Source organism: Crotalus tigris, unplaced genomic scaffold (assembly GCF_016545835.1).
Source record: "Crotalus tigris isolate CLP2741 ecotype Arizona unplaced genomic scaffold, ASM1654583v1 scf7180000019630.4133010339:1179603, whole genome shotgun sequence".
In the NCBI taxonomy this organism is placed as follows: Eukaryota; Metazoa; Chordata; class Lepidosauria; order Squamata; family Viperidae; genus Crotalus; species Crotalus tigris.
Window position 1 is genome coordinate 388671 of NW_024097627.1, and position 16965 is coordinate 405635.

Genomic DNA, 16965 nt, shown 5'->3' on the forward strand with positions numbered 1-16965 from the left:
TATTGATAACCTAAACTGCAATTTCTAATTCAAAACTTAGATGCGGTCATTGGGAAAAGGAATAAAGCTGAGTATTATTGGTGCATTACTGTACTATTAGCTGCATTGCTTTGTTTGTCTAAGGAGAAACTTCCTGACAGTTAGAACAATTAATCACTGGAACAACCTGCCTCCAGAAATGGTGAATGCTCCAACACTGGAAGTTTTTAAGAAGAGACTGGATAGTCATTTGTCTGAAATGGTATAGGGTTTCCTGCCTGAGCAGGGGGTTGGACTAGATGACCTCCAAGGTCCTTTCCAACTTTATTATTATTGTTATTGTTTTCCATTATCTTGGGGAATTATTGGATAGAACACTTACCAAAGCAGCCAATCTCCTATCACCTGTCAAACCTTACCACCAACCAGTTGGATGCAGGCCAGGGCCAAAGGGAGATGGGCAAAAGGGTGCAGTTTAGTGCTCCCACTTTCTCTTGCCCTCATGCAAATTGTTTAGATAGCCAGAAAAAAAAGTGGAATTGTTTTGAGGAATTCAAGGGAATAATTGTGATAATACCTTGCACTAGGATTAATTCCTCTTCTTATCTTCCTGTGTCTTTAGGTGCTGCCTCCTTTGAGAGATGTTTCTAATCGTCCTGAAGTGGGCACAACACTGAGAAACAAATTAGTGCGTCTTATGACTCACGTTGATCTGGGAGTGAAGCAAATAGCTGCAGAATTCCTTTTTGTTCTTTGTAAGGAGAGAGGTACAGAGGTTTTTACTAGACCATGAGGGTGGTTATAGGAAATGTGCAAATACAGAGTGTCCTCAATTAATGACCATAATTGGGACTGGGAATTCTGTCACTAAGCAATGCAAGCATAAAGAATGACCATTCCGACTTACAACAGCAGCTCTAGTTGCAACAATTAAGCCTAACTCTAACCCATATCCTTTGCTTGATGGAGGCTGCAGGTAAAGATCGCAAATGGTGATCATGTGACTGTGGGATTCTGCAAACAATGTAATTGTGTGCCGGTTGCCAACAATTGATTCACAATCACATGATTGCCAGAACTCTGTGTTGGCTGCAACTTCGAGGTCCAGCTATAAGCCTCCTCATTCAACATTATCGTAACTTCGAATAGTTGCTGAACAAGTGTTCACTAAATGAGACCACCTATAATCCCTTGCTGAGCTGGCTATTTGTTGCCAAATAATTTTTTTAAATTAAATCTAGAAGTACTGGAAGATGCATTTTACAGATGTGACAATCAACAACAATTTATAAAATGCACACAGGCATTTTACTTTTTATGGCAGCTAGTCTATTATTTCTCTCTCTAGAAATATCTTAAGCCAGATTAAATTGAAGACAAATAGAAGTTATTAAACTTTGGTGTAGTCTTTTCTTAGCTATAAAGTCTTAATTAGTGAGTACAGGGTGTAAAGTCGCATGTAGAGGGCCTTCCTTTTAAACTGACCTGTTAAAACCCCAATCTAAAATATGAATACAACTTTCAATAAGCGTATGCATTCTGCTTTATTAGGGTTTTCCCCTGCTGTTTGCAAACTCCTCCTCTCATTATCCTCCCCTGAAAAACTCTTCAGATTTACCATTCAGCTACTTTGGTTGAAGTAACCCCACACAGTTATGTGATCCTTATGTATATAAGTGTCTGTCTGTTTGTCTGTCTCAGTTGGATTTAATGCCCAAAGAGGGATTTTCTTAAATTCAAATCCAATAAGGAAAAAATGTTAATCTTATTCTATCTTCAAGCCACAGTTTGATCATTTCCTATTGTTTTGCAGTTGACAGCTTGTTGAAGTACACTGGGTATGGCAATGCAGCAGGCCTGCTGGCAGCCAGGGGCCTCTTAGCTGGAGGAAGAGGGGAAAACTGGTACTCAGATGATGAAGATACGGACACAGAGGAATACAAATCTGCAAAGCCAAAGTACGGCATGGCTTGAATTCTGCCTCCCTTCTCTTCACCTAGGTCAGTGTTTTTAAACTTGGCCACTTTATGATGTGTGAATTTCCCAGCCAGCATATCTCAAAGTTGCCAAGTTTCAAAAACACTGACCTATACCATTTCTCTCTCTCTCCCCCCCCCCCTTTGTCAGAGAATTGGCCCCTGACTTTTGGAACTGGTAGTAAAAGAAGGACTAGGAATGAAATGATAGCAGCATTTCAATATCTCAGGGGCTGCCACAAAGAAGATGGAGTCAAGCTATTCTCCAAAGCACCTGAAGGCAGGACAAGAGCAATGGATGGAAGCTAACCAAAGAGAGAAGCAACCTAGAACTAAGGAGAAATTCCCTGACAGAACAATTATTCAGTGGAATGATTTGTCTCCAGAAGTTGTGGGTGCTCATCTCCAGAGGTTTTGAAAAAGAGATTGGACAACCATTTGTCTGAAATGATACAAGGTTTCCTGCTTGCGGAGGGGGTTGGAGTAGAAGACCTCCAAGATCCCTTCCAACTCTGTTGTTCTGTTCACAGCAATAATTGGTACTGGAATTTTTGTTGCTAAGCAATATGGTCATAAAGTGCAAAGTCACATCACTATATTGCTCAGCAATAGCAATCCCGGCAGTTTCCATTGTCATCATTAGCTGAATTCCACTTATAGTTAGGTGTGGACCCACCCCAATCCAAGCCATTCACACCAAGTCCCTCCAGACCCCAAGCCGCCTCTGCCTCCTTTTCAGCACACAAACACACACACGCACACACACACTTGACTATTTCCCCCTTCACCTTTTGGCTGCCAAATTACTGTTGCTGCCAGCTGACCCTACCACCCAACCTTGTCCATGGCTCCTCCACCACGCCACTTGTCACTACTGTACCAGTAAGGGCTTTCTTTTGTGCCACCTTCCTTTCTCTCATGCATCATCCAAGGCCTCCATGCACCAGTCAGGGCGCCGCTAACACCCTGCTAAGGGTCTTCTTTTGCAAGATTGGTGCATGAAAGAAAACCCTGACAGCACCAGCACAAAAGAAGAACACAGCTAGAAAAGCTCTTTCAGCTGGCACAGCCAAAGCTGCCTTCACACCTCAGGCTTCTTTTGTGAAAAAAGGCCTTAGTTGGGAAATAAATGGAGGCCCTGGACAAAATGTTAGTGAGGTCCTACTGCACCAGTGCAAAAGGAGTACATTTGTACATGTAACCGTGGGGGAAGTAACAGCCAGAAATTTAAGGACCAATCATAAACCCCTTCATTCATCACCGTCATAATTTTGAACAATCGCTGAAGAAAATGGGTGTTAAGAGAGCAGTACTTATATAAGTAATGGGTTGTAACTAACTATGAGCAGAATCAATTTGAGATGCAAAGGCTGAGAGAAGCCATAAAACTTAAATTAATATGCATTTTTGAGAACTAAAAGTGCTTTCCAATTCTGGAAGGCATTTGGAGGTGTTTTGGGATAAACTGATATTTCCAATTTTACTTTAAAACTTGTGGAACGGTGTTCTTGAAAAATCTTCTTGAAGTTTTTTTTTACTTGTTCTTTTCTCTTTTCCCACTTCCCAAAGCATTAACCTAATTACAGGTCATTTAGAAGAGCCAATGCCTAACCCAATGGATGAAATGACTGAGGAACAAAAGGAATATGAAGCAATGAAACTGGTCAATATGTTTGATAAGCTTTCTAGGTATTGTATCTCTTTGCATGTTCATTTCTTTATCCTTCTTACCATTTCATTATCATTAAGAATTTCACTATATTTTAATTATGTTTGCATCGGTGAAGTTCTTAAAGGATATTCAGTACTCCACTGGCCAAGGATCATTTTGCTATAAATTTTGGCAGATATGCAAAATCTGATCATTGACCATAATTAAATATAAAAATATATCCAGTAAGTACATTAAGAATTTTACAAATTGCAAAATGCAATCTGACAAAATGCAATTCAGTGGCAAGAAAAGTAAGGCAAGAAAAACCAAATGCACAAGTATAGAATAGGTGGCATCTGGCTCAATAGTAGTAACTGTGAGAGGAATCCTGGAGTCCTAGTGGACAGCTACTTAAGTATGAGCCAGCAGTGTGCTGCACCTGCCCCCCAAAACAGTGTAATTTTAGGCTGCATCAACAAAGGGATAGCATTAAGATCATGTGAAGTATTAGTATCTTTATATACTCTTTTGATAAGACCACACTTGGAATACTGCATTCAGTTCTGGTCACCACAATACAAAAAGATGTTGAGACCTTAGAAAGAGTTCGGAGAAGAGCAACAAAGACAATTAGGGGTCAAGAGGCTAAAACATATGATGAATGGTTGCAGGAACTGGGTATGTCTTGTCCAACAAAGAAAAGAATTAGACATGATAGCAGTCTTCCAAAGTTTGAGAGGCTATCAGAAAAAAGAGAGGGACAACTTATTCTACAAAGCACCTGAGGGCAAGACAAATAACGGATGGAAGCTTAACAAAGAGAGTTCCAACTTAGAACTAAGGAGAAATTGCCTGACAGTGAGAACAATTAATCAATGGAATGACTTGCTTTCAGAAGTTGTGGGTGCTCCAATACTGAAAGTTTTTAAGAAGAGATTGGACTGCTATTAGTCCGAAATGGTATAGATCCTTCTGCTTGAGCAGGGGGTTGGACTAGAACAGGAATGTCAAACTCAATTTCAGCATTGTGGTTGACCTCGGTGGGGGGCGAGGGTGTGTGGCCAGGGTGGGTGCGGCCTACTGGGTGGGCATGGCCAGCTCTACATTGTTCGCATCAAGGGTGCCTGTGGGGGCTGGGCAGGAGTGGGACAGATCTGAGGGTCTCTGGCAGAAGGAGGTGGGACCGGGGTAAGTGCCAAGGCATGGTCCACTGGGGCAAGTGCCAAGATGGCCACCACAAAATTGTATGTTGACTCCCGGCCAGCCTGGGCCATGCAGCGGGGGCCGTTCCCTCACTGTTTCCAGGATGGCTTCGTGGGCCACATGAAACCACTTGGCGGGCCGCATCTGGCCCCTGGGCCTTGTGTTTGACATGTCTGGACTAGAAGGTCCCTTCCAATTCTGTTAATTCTGTACAGAATACTCTCTTTACTGCGCACTCTTGCACTTTGCCAAAAATAACTATATGGCTGTTCCTGAAAGGATTTCCTTTCTGCCTGAAAGTGGAACCATCATGGAATGGCTACTCACTGCTATTTTAGACAAAAAAAAAAAAAATCTGATTCCTTTTGAATGGAAAGGGTAATACTTACAAGCAAAACTTTGGTGACCTGCAGATTCCACTGTATGAAATTATATTATGGGATGTTGTCAGTGTTCCTAAAAAGCTAGAGGCTTTTCTAAAATGTGAGAAGCTCATTGATTTATAAGGAGAAAGTATTGCAAAGATTTCCTAATAAAAGACACTATGATTACTTTCAGATTATTAATTCTGTTAACATGTTTAATTGGTATTGCTATATTGCATAGATCTGGGAATGATTTAATTCTGGTTTTGCACAGATGGGCAACATTTAGCTCATAACTATACAAGATTTAAATTGATCCAAAAATGGAATAAGTTAGCTGAAACTCATTCTAGTTTCAGTTATTTCATGTTTTGAGGTTAGGATATCCAATTAAGATTAACTCAAAGAGACTCTGCAGCTAAGAATCTCTCACCCTTTCCCAGCTCCCAAATCCAGGCCCCTTTCTGCTATGCTCTTTAGAATCACATTTCTTTCTCATTCTTTTGTGTTTGGTGCATGTTCTGCTCTCACGCTACACCTTCCCTGCAGTGCTGAAGATTTGGTTTTTGTTCCATTCTCTGTGTTTGTAATGCTACTTCTTGGTCAGGAATTTAACACAATCTAAAATCATGTGTGTACTGCCACTGGGGAATATAAATTTATGGCATATAAATTTTATCAGGTCTTTTACTTCTTTGTTTTTGCTGTATCTTTCTCATACTTAGTGTTGTAATTAAACAACAGATAATGCATCTTCAGTGTATAATTCACATCACTAGTCATTAGTTCTAAAATTGTATTCAAAAGTATAGATCAGATATGTCAAACTCGCGACATCATGTGACGTCGCACAATGTATCGGGACAGTTTTGCCATTGCTGGCAAAGGAATGGGCGTGTCTTCCGTGTGACGCGTCTGGCCCGTGGGCCGGCAGTTTGACACCCCTGCTATAGATGCTTGTAGAAAACAGTTTAAGACTAAACAGGAGAAAATAAGCCAGTTTCAACTTGTGAAAGAAGGACGGGACAATGTTAGAATTCAAATTTTAGCTTAATTAGGAAGTAGATTGGATTATTCCTTGTAAGTAGTTCTACCTCCCATTTTATTAAGGCAAATAATAGCAATTGGGCCAATTGCAGATTGGAATTTGTCAGAATATGTCATTGTCAACTTTACAAACTAATTGTCATACAACTCACAAAACATTTAAGAGAAAGCAAGCTGAATACAAAGATCTCCATATTATTCTAATCTTATGTAATGATTCAGGTTATTTTGATATTTTTCCTGGACTGAGGCCCAATTCTAACAAAGCTTGGATTGCAGCCATGTACAATTTTTAATACTGTATGAATTATTTATAAAAGTGCTTCAATTCCAGTAGAAGGCATGCATGCAGATCTGGGAAAGTTCTCAAAATGGCTACACCAAAACTTTACCACAATACTTCAGTGAGTGTTATTACGATCAAAGCACTATTTCAATGATGCACATATTATTTCATTTTCTAACAATATCTCTTAAGCTCATGTATGGTCCTAAAACATCTTTGGAAATAAAAAATAATAATGCTAGAAGCTGGCTGTGTTTTGCAGCCTGGCAACAACCCATTTATTTATCTTAAGATTCTATAAAAATAAAAATCAGGTGGGGCGTTGATTCTTGTGGGTATCAAAAAGTATTTTGGGATATGCTGGAACACACTGGAGACCTAGGCATTGAGTTGGGTGACTGGTTCTACTGACGTTTTTGGCAGAATTGATCATTTTAGAAAAGCCATGATGTTGCTATAAAGTGTTAAGTAGAAGCACAGCCTCAGATGACAATTGGGTTTAAAAAATGCAAACATTCCAGAGTATACCTCTGTAAACATGAATATTTCTAAATATTTGACACCACATTTTTACTCTTCTCATAGCAAGGTTTCATTCACATGCTGTGTGATTTGGGCACTTCAACAAAATTCAGGAAAGATCACACAGTACTTCAAGACAGCCTGAGATATTTAAAAAATGGTGTTCTCTTTGATGCTGTTTTCTGATTAGAAGTCTAATAGTGACCAGCTGAATCTTTATTTCAGATCAGCAGTTGTCTAATATAACATGAATTTTGTGACATGCATGCAGCGCTTTCTCTACTTTGTGTGTTTGGAAGTTTTCAGTGTTAATTAAAATGCTTTATAAATATTTTCTTGCTATTATAAACTGGTGGCACAGCTATGAATTCATTGAGTAATTATAATGCCATGATGCTTTTTCCAAGCCAACCCTGTATTAATAGTAGGAATCCTTTTGCTAATGAAACAGTCCCCAATTATCATGGTTTGGGTTTTGTTGTGCATTGACAAGAAATCAGTAAAACAAGAACGTAACTAAGCCAGCCTAAGTAGCAGCCTTGCTCATTAAAAATGCAGAATTAATCGCAGTGATGGCTATAAAAACAGTGCCTCTGTCAGGTTTTCTCTCCTTTTCTAATTGTGGAACAAAATAGTGTATTTAAAAGGGTCAGCACTATTATGTAGCATTCAATTATAGAGAGGTGAATGGATTCCCCAATACACTATTTTATCAAAGGAACTGACCAATGTTTGCAATATGTTTGCTTTATTATAGGCAACTATCATTAGTTCCATGTGTTTAATACTGGCTGTTTCATTCACAGAGCAAGCAAGCAAGAAAGACCCTTGAAAAATAAGGCAATGGTTTGGGAGTTGACCAACTAAATGGCAGGCAGAAAGCAGAAACAAGCATTCTATAAATAAATTTGAAGAGTTAGTGAAAGATTAGTAAAAGTGAGGAAGAACATGTTTTTTTAAAACGTTTCATTTTGTCATGTTTGCCAACAAATAGTACTGAATATATCCTTTTTTTATTTGAAAGAAAAAGCAGTTTTGGAAGTTATCCAGTCATGTGAGGATTAGTCGAGTAGATTCAAAAGAGTATATTTATGTACATATGCATTCATTTGGAATACAATTCTGGAAAAAGTTGCTTATTACAAGCAAGAAGAAGAATGTTTAGGATTATTTTTTTTATTACAGGTAGTCCTCAATTTACAACAGTTTGTTTAATGACCGTTCAAATTTATAATGGTACCTCTGTGACTGTTTTTCACACTTATGATTATTGCAGCTTCCCCGCAGTCACATGACCAAAACTCAACTGCTTGGCAACTGATTCAGATTTATGACGGTTGCCATGTCCTGGGATCATGTGATCACTCCTTGCCACCTCCTGACAAGCAAAGTCAATGAGGAAGACAGATTCACCTAACAGTCGTTTTACTGTCATAACAATTGTAGTGATTCACTTAACAAATGGGGCAAGAAAAGTTGCAAAATACCTTGCTTGACAACAGAAATTTTGAGCTCAATTGTAGCCATAAGTGGAGGACTACATGTATTCCTCTGTGGGTGGCTAGAAGAGGCATTGGAACTTTGAAGATAACTTTCAGTGTCCTATACTAAATGTTTAGACTTCAGCAACTAGGCATTTGGAAACTACAAACAACCATATGAAGTATTTAATACATATGTTAAACCAGACATGTCAAACACAAGGCCTGGGGGCCGGATGCGGCCCGTGAAGTGGTTTCATGTGGCCCGCAAAGCCATCTTGTAAACAGTGAGGGAACAGTCCTCTCTGCCCTGGCCCATAAGCCCCCCCCCCGCATGGCCTGAGAGGAACAGTGAGGCTCCTCCAGTGGATCATGCCTTGGCACTTGCCCTGGTCCCATCCCCTTCTGCCAGAGACCCTCAGATCTATCCCACTCCTGCTCAGGCTCACAGGCACCCTTGATGCAAACGATGTAGAGCTGGCCACACCCACTCCATCCATGCCCACCCAGTAGGCTGCACCCACCCTGGCCACACCCATCTGGCCCCCTGAGGGCAACCGCAATGCTGATGCGGCCCTCAATGAAATTGAGTTTGACACCCCTGTGTTAAACCATTGCATCATAAGTTTTTTCTACTAACCCCTGGTTACATTAGCAGAAGAGCTGGTGCAGTTTAACTGAAGTTAGGGCTAATGATTGTAACCTCGAAGCTGCTGCTCTAACAGTTTTCATTTACTACCGTCTTCTAACATCTCTCTCTGACTTAAGTTCTGTGTGTCAAATTATCATGCTCTCAGGTGATTGTATTCTAGGGAATACATCTCCCAATTTTTTCCAGCCAACGTGCTGCCTGGGAATTCTAATAGCCATAGAGCCAACTCATCTGAATGTGTTAGGTTGGGTTGAATGGCCATGTTGGGGGTGTTGTGCACATCACTGATTTCAGATCTATTTCTAATGAATTAAGGGAATGTCAATGACTGTTGTGCACAGTGATTTCTCTGTTGTTAGGTTCTAATGCTCAGGTAAGCTTTTGTAGAATAAGGATGATGGGAAGGATGGTACACCGTGATGTCCTTGTTTGTTGATTTATAACATCTGTGAAAATATGGAGAAAACATTTTCAGAAGATCAGAATGTAACTGTCCTGGCAGTTTTTGCCATAATCCACAAATATTAAATAAGATTATGAAGAGCTTAAATAAATCTGTGCTAATACCGTTTGATTGGCTTAATCAATAATTAATCATCTTGATAGGAGGCTGTAGCTTGTGGAGTAGATATAATTGGATTAACGGTGAGAGGCCCCGGGTGCTTTTGAAGAGATTAAAATGGCTGTCAATCGTATAATTAAACACCTGCAAACAAAAGCAACTGTATTTTTTTTTAAGGGACTGGGAAAGAGCTGCATCTAAGTGAATGCTCTAGTACTTAAGCTCCACTAGAAGCAGGTTTGATAGGACAAATCTCTTTTCTTGATTGATTTCTCATTCAGTGAAATTCATATGTATACAGTTGTGATTTGAACTGAGAGAATTGACTATTCTCTGGCAGGTGGGACTTTAGCATATTAGTGGAGATTAGGAATAAGCAATGGCTGCTTTTTATTTCCTTGGTTTTTAAAAATTTAATCAACAGTCATTCTGTTCTTTGTCCTTATTCCATTGGTAATTGATTTCTCTTTTCCAGATAGGTCTTAATTGACTTAGTACATATGTGCTGTCTGAATTGAGCTTTTATTTATGTTATTCCCCACTTCCCCTAATCAGCCAATATCTATTTTTGAGATAGCCCTATTTATCTTCATATACGTGAGATCTAAATTCCCTCAAAACTTTAAACTGCATATTGGCATTATTCCCCTGCCCTGTTTATTGATAGCACCTTGTGGCTCTGAAGATTTTGGTTTTTATACTCCATAAAGATCTGGCTATCTCATTTATTATTATTATTATTATTATTATTATTATTATTATTAATAATAATAATAATAATAACCCATTGAATTGCTGAAGTGAGCTAGAACAAGCAGGTGGTAATTCCACATTGCACATTTTGTTCTACTGCATTTGTATGTGAATATACTAATAATGTTATTTGCCATTTTTAACTATATGACAAGACAAAATCTAAATCTTTTTCTTTCCACTTATATAGGGACAAAGTTATAACACCCATGGGAGTACGACCAGATGGCACCATGACGCCTTTGGAAGAAATTGTCTGTCAGCATCAAGCCAATGAGCATGAAACTTCAGATTCTGACTAAAATATTAGCTATTTCACATTCTTTTACTCATTTTCCTTTACTCGTGGCATTGTTCATTATCTGAATGTTAAAGCACTGTTGCAACCATTTTATAAATTGAAATGTTTAAATTATAAATTATGTGGTGTACTTATTAGCATTTCTAAGATACCAGTTTATATAGCAACAAGAAATAATATTAACGTCAAGCTAACTGTGTTCAATATGAGATGAAAAATGTGGTGTAAAATTGAAAAGATTACAATGTTGTTCTTTAGTTTTGAAATCAACCCTATTAAGAGTCATTCATGAAACAGGAAAGTAGAAGGTGTTTTAAAGCCCTTCAAGCACAGCTGGTTGTTTTTTTATAAAAAAAAAACAAATTAGTGTTTTTCATGCAATTATAATGGTTTGTACTGCTTTTTATGTTTTAAAGATATTCTATTTCCTTGTTTTGAGGACTGAAATAGAATATCTAGATTTTAAAATTATGAGAAATCTTTAAAATGATGATTATACTATCACTTTAAAGAAACATCTATCAAATGCCTTTGATTTATTATTGATTGTTTTCTTATTTCCTCTATTATTTTGCCCTTTATTTCCATATCTAAGGGATGCTGAATTTTAATGAATCAATGTCTTTTTACCATTAAATTATATAAATGGATTCAGTGTTTTTATACAGTTACAGCTGCAGATTCACATACATCATTATTTTGTCTTGAAATCCAGCTTGGAAGAACAGTTTTGTCCCCTGTGTTTGCAGGATAGCTGCTGAAATGGCTAGTTCATAAATTCAGTATGAATACACACCAGTCCTAGTACAGTCTCAATCCTGTCACTAGTTATGGGCTCGTTAATAATGGTTAGCCACTCTTCAAAAAGTTATATAAAGTTTAAGACTAGGCAAATACTGTATTAAAAATTCCTTTTGAAAAAAGTATAAATACAATAACATTTTATAATATGAGGAAACAAAAACAATTTGTCTTGAACCGTGTTAATGTCAGAACAGTTTAGCTCTGTAACAAATATGGAAAATATATTGCAATCTCTCAATAAAACTTTATATACAATGCAAGCATATGGTTCTACTGAGTTGTTCCCATTTTCTCAAACATTATCTCGTTAGGGAATGGTCTTTTTTCACCAGGTAGAATGTTTAATTTGTGCCCTCTCCATCTCCACGGTTGATGTAAGCTAAGAATATTCTTGTTGCCAATTTGTAGTCTCTAATTAGAGAGAAATCCAGTAATACAGTGACTCTCTAATAATATGATGATCCTTCCTATGGCTTAATCACTAATCACAATTTTTCATAAGATAACAATGTTTAGGATATCTGTTCCAGGAATACAAATCCATCTACCAAATGTCAAGTTGCATGCACTATTTCTGATCTGGTTCTCTGTTGCCAATTTCAAGGTCTCCGATTGCACAAACTCATTCAAACAAACAATACCCCATCTATTACATTTCTAATTTGGCCAAAGTTAGGAACAAGGGGCAAAGGGTTGGGGATGACCGCCAGGGCTGTGTTTCACAACCATGGCAAATTTAAGATATATGGACTTCAATTCCCAGAATCCCCCAGCCAGTATTCAAGTCCACATACCTTAAAGCTGCTAAGATTGAAAAACACTGCTTTAGGGGGGGTTTTTTTGTCCCACATAAGCCCTAAACACTAATTTTACACAGGTGTAGATACCATACAGTCCAATGATCACTGGAAGCATGTACCTATACCACTGAGACACACACAGAACTACCATTCAAATGTGTTAGTATTTTACATGAAGTTGTTTATGACTGCAGAACCACATCACTTATGTGATAGTTAAAGTAATAGAGTTGATATTTTTTGTATGTGAAAATTAAACACTTACTTGCCATCAATCTCTCATAGTGAATTGGCCATGGCTAAAGATGACATCTGGAAGAATTACTTAAGTAAGTAGATTATTTATTGCATTGTTGCCTGGTAATTTGCAACCTGGAAACAATATTCAAATCAAGGAGATACCGTATCACTAGTACAGATTGTGTGCACTCATTCCCTCAAATCTGGAAAGGTTTTTATCACCTCCAGAAATCCATTAGAAGTTTTGATCTAATCTTTCATTACATAGGTGCTACAAGAGAAACACATTGTCCTCTGTCCCTTGGTGAACATTTAAACAGAGTTTGTTAAGGAGTACACACCATCTGAACCAGCAGTTCTGAATAAACATTACATGGAGGTTTTTTTAAATAAGTGATCTTTAAGAATTCATTGGGGACCGTTTCTTTCAGGATGAATCTATGGATTTTCAGAAGAAAGCATAGCTTCATTTGAAACGGATGCGATAATTCAGTGGTTAAAGACACTGAGCTTGTCAGGTTTGAGAGCCGAGCACTGCACAATGGGGTGAGCTCCAGTTATGTGCCCCAGATCCTGCTCCTGGGCTTCCCTCCTTGACTAGTTCACCAGTATCCAATGGTATTGGTTTTTGATGTTTTGGGAATGGCTTTGAAGTGAAGTTTGGCACCTCTGATATAATTTTGTATTCTATTCTCAGGCTCCATCCTTGATTGGCTGGTTTATTCCGGATTGACAGCTCTGGTTCCTGTCACCCTGTCATCTCCCCCCTCTTTCCTTGTGCATTCCCATGCCCATTCCTTTACTTCCCCAATTGCCTTCCCCCCTCCCTTGCCTTTTATGGCAGAATACCTGTGAAGTGAAGTATGCTGAAGATGGCAGGCCTGACAATAGCATCCATAACACTGCAATCAAAGCTCTCAGGCCACCCTCTTGCCTTTTTTGACCACAGTTTACAGAGTCTCCAAGAAGGGGCTGGAAGACCTTGATAGTTGGTCGTGAAGGTATGAAAGGCTGAAAAACTGAGGGCTACTATATGGAAAAGTTCTCTGAAAAATATATTGTGCTCTGCTGTACTCTAGTAGCAAGTGATTGAGATTTTTTATGGATTTGTTTGGTGTGATACATCCATATGTTAAAACTAAAAACCTGAGAAATTGTAGAGTTTTAGAAATTAGCCTTAAAAATGATATGTAAGGAACAATTTCTCAGTGGTGCATATACACTGCTGTTCCTCCTTTGCTTTGGTGTCTTCACAGTTTGGACTGTTTCCTTTGTACAACAGGGATGTACAACCTGTCTTCCATGCTACAGGGTGCCAGAATGCAACCTAAATTGTGCCCTAGAGAATGTACAGAGATAATACACTACTTATCTATTCAAGCCATTTATAGATCTTAATGAGCATTATAGATCTCAGTAGCAATTAAATTATTTATAGCTGACATCCAACCACAACTTCTGAATGATGTACAAATAGAGCTGTATAAAATTATCTCATTGATGGAGTACTTACTATCAGGTATCTCGAATGTTACTCTGTAACATTACTCTGTTATCCTTTCACTAGGGATAGAATTAGAATGGTGGGCATACCTTCAATTACAGGCGAGATATTGGAAAGACAAAAAAGAGTTAGGCATAAAATTAGAACCGATAGTGCTGGATAAAATATTATTAGGTACGGAGGATAAAATGATTAAAAAACTATATCATTATTTGTTAGATCAGGCAATGTATGAGGAACAGGTAAAAGAGACCATCTTAAAGTGGAGCAGGGATTTTGATCTCAACTTTGATCTGCACATCTGGCAAGAATTATAGGTTAGAAACAGGAAGCTCACTCTGGCCACCTCCTACAAAGAAAATCTCTACAAAATGTTCTATAGATGGCATTTCCCACCCATAAGATTAGCTAAAATGGGTCCAAATGTTTCTTCCAAATGCTGGAAATGTAAATTGGTAATAGGGACATACTACCATATGTGGTGGGAGTGCCCACGAGCCAGTGATTTTTGGAATAAGGTTAAAAAATGGCTGGAAGAAATATTAATGCCAGTGGTAGAGTTAAAATCAGAACTCTTTTTAGTAGGCATAACCATGCAGAAATACAACAAAGAGGTATTCTATTTGATGTTACACATTCTCGCAGGTGCTAGATTGGTATACGCTCAAAGCTGGAGGAATAAAGGAATTCCAACAGAAGAAGAGATTTTATATAAAATTTTATTGTGTGCTGAAATGGATAGGCTCACAATGGAAATGAAGGAGAAGACACAATCAGACTACTATGAAATCTGGGACAAATTTTATTACTGCTGTGAATCAAGGAGAACTGCTCGGGTTTCAAGTTAGTGTTAAGATAGAAATATATATAACTATATATATAAAACTATTGTATAGAAGAATAAGTTTATATAGAGATTAAGAATGATATATTAATTATATGTATTAAGAGGAACAAATTGTTAGGAATATTTATTCTGGAATGTCACGTTATGTCCATCTTTGTTTTAACTGTATTACAGATAAAAAAAAAAGTTTTTAAAAAAAGAAATGTTATCCCTTCACTCACTAAATTATTGACTAAAAGCTGTTTTCCATTGGATTGGCCTAATTTTCTTTTATAGTTTTATTAGCAAATGGGAAAGCTCCATTCTACATAAATTAGTTGTAAGATCCTATACTATCCGGAGGCCCTGATCAAACTGAGGCAAAGAATAATCAATATTAAAAAAAAACCCCAGGAAGATCAATCTTGTTGCTATTAGGGGTCTACTGAGTTGCTCAGCCTTTCAATTTCGGTCTAGTCAGATATCTGGGATAAATCGAAATATCTAAATATAGACTAGCTGTGTCACTAATATAATTTAATCTCCTGTCTTGGAAGGGAATTACAAGGAAGTTCTATATAATAAATGGCTTTGTCACTGTTGAATGGGTTAATGTTGAGGCCGCTGCTTACTTTTTTCTATATTGTCCCTTTTACACAGATGTGTGTGCACATTATTTAAAGAACACTATTAGCAAATCACCCAAACACCAAGACTATGGTATCTGTTCTCTGACACATTATTTAGGCAGTCCTTCTTTAGCAACCACCATTTGGACTGGCAACTCAGTCATTAAACAAAGTGGTCACTAAGTGAAACCCCAACTGTGCTTATGCTTTTCCTTCAGCTTCCCTTTGTTCTGCAGACCTGCAAAGATGATAAATGTGAGGATTGGTTGTACAGTAAAATTGATTTTTCATCACCACCATAACTGCAAATGGATGCTAAACGAGGCAGTTGCTAAATGAGGGGTTGCTATACAGTTTTCCTTGCTTATCCCTAAATATGCTGGTTGAATTGTCTGAGAAAGTATAGTATCTGTGCTCTAATATTATACACTAACTAGTGTTCTTTCCTTGTAGAGGACAATTGTGAATTGGTATGGTTCAGGATCATTTCTCCAAAACTTCTGGTATCTTGGTTTCTCCAGAGATACATCCGTGATGATGGGGTGTGAACATGCACTTAGTACATTTAAACAATGTATCAAAGGTCTGGAAGCCCAACCAGATCAGTCTGCTCTTCCTAAGAACTTTTTTTTTTTTTTTGAGCAGTCAAATTCCTCTTTTCAAAGCAGTGAGATATTTACATCGTGTAACTGTCCCCAACCTGTGAAGGGCACTAACTTTAGCATGCTGCAATGTCCTTCGTGCAGCAGTTTTGAAGAACTGATGTAAAAAAAATTCCATACAAACTAAGACTGTGTCCCTGTGGACAAGGGGCTACCAAAACTAAAGCATGCATCCTACTATACTGTACCTTCTATAAGGACTCACAGACCCATTTCATCACCTGGTAAAATACCCAGGAAACATCAATCTTTTTTATGCACAATCAGTCCGATGTAGTCTCTTTGAATGTAGTTAAATTTTGTTGTATTGTAATTGAATGGGAAGGTTTTAGAAAAGTTTAAAATTTTCTATTCAGCAACAGGCTCACTGAGCATGTGCAAGAAAACATGAGTACGTGCCTGAAACTAAGTAGAGAATGTCCGCATGTAGAGAACAAAAGAATACCCATATATGGTAAGGTAGGAGGTAAGGTAGGATAATTGTGTCGTCTGATAGGTTTGTGACCTGCCACGTCAGGAATAGCTGACGTAGGTATAGGAGGAGATAGGGAGGGGTATAACTGCTGTTACGCTTCTGTAGGAGGTGTGGCTTTTCCCTGTAACTCTTGGGAGTGCATGGTTAAGTTTCACCACGCTTTGCAAACCGTTTTCTTTTACTAAACTCAACTTTGATAATAAAAGAAACTTTATTCTGCTACTCCGAACCTCGTCTCTGAATT

General features: G+C 38.1%; 1 protein-coding gene across 3 annotated transcripts in view; it reads left to right on the top strand.

Moving 5' to 3' along the window:
- The window catches only part of RIC8B (RIC8 guanine nucleotide exchange factor B), a 35737-nt gene extending 23892 nt beyond the window's left edge, over positions 1-11845 (top strand). Inside the window, exons 7-10 of one of the 3 annotated variants that reach the window (XM_039363907.1) lie at positions 602-746; positions 1793-1937; positions 3525-3644; positions 10671-11845. In XM_039363907.1, the coding sequence (XP_039219841.1) occupies positions 602-746; positions 1793-1937; positions 3525-3644; positions 10671-10782 (522 nt within the window). In that variant the 3' untranslated portion in view covers positions 10783-11845. Of the gene's footprint in view, positions 1-601; positions 747-1792; positions 1980-2106; positions 2252-3524; positions 3645-10670 lie in introns of those variants that run through there. The other 2 variants (XM_039363908.1, XM_039363909.1) reach the window with 2 other exon arrangements.
- Positions 11846-16965: the final 5120 nt, after the last annotated feature.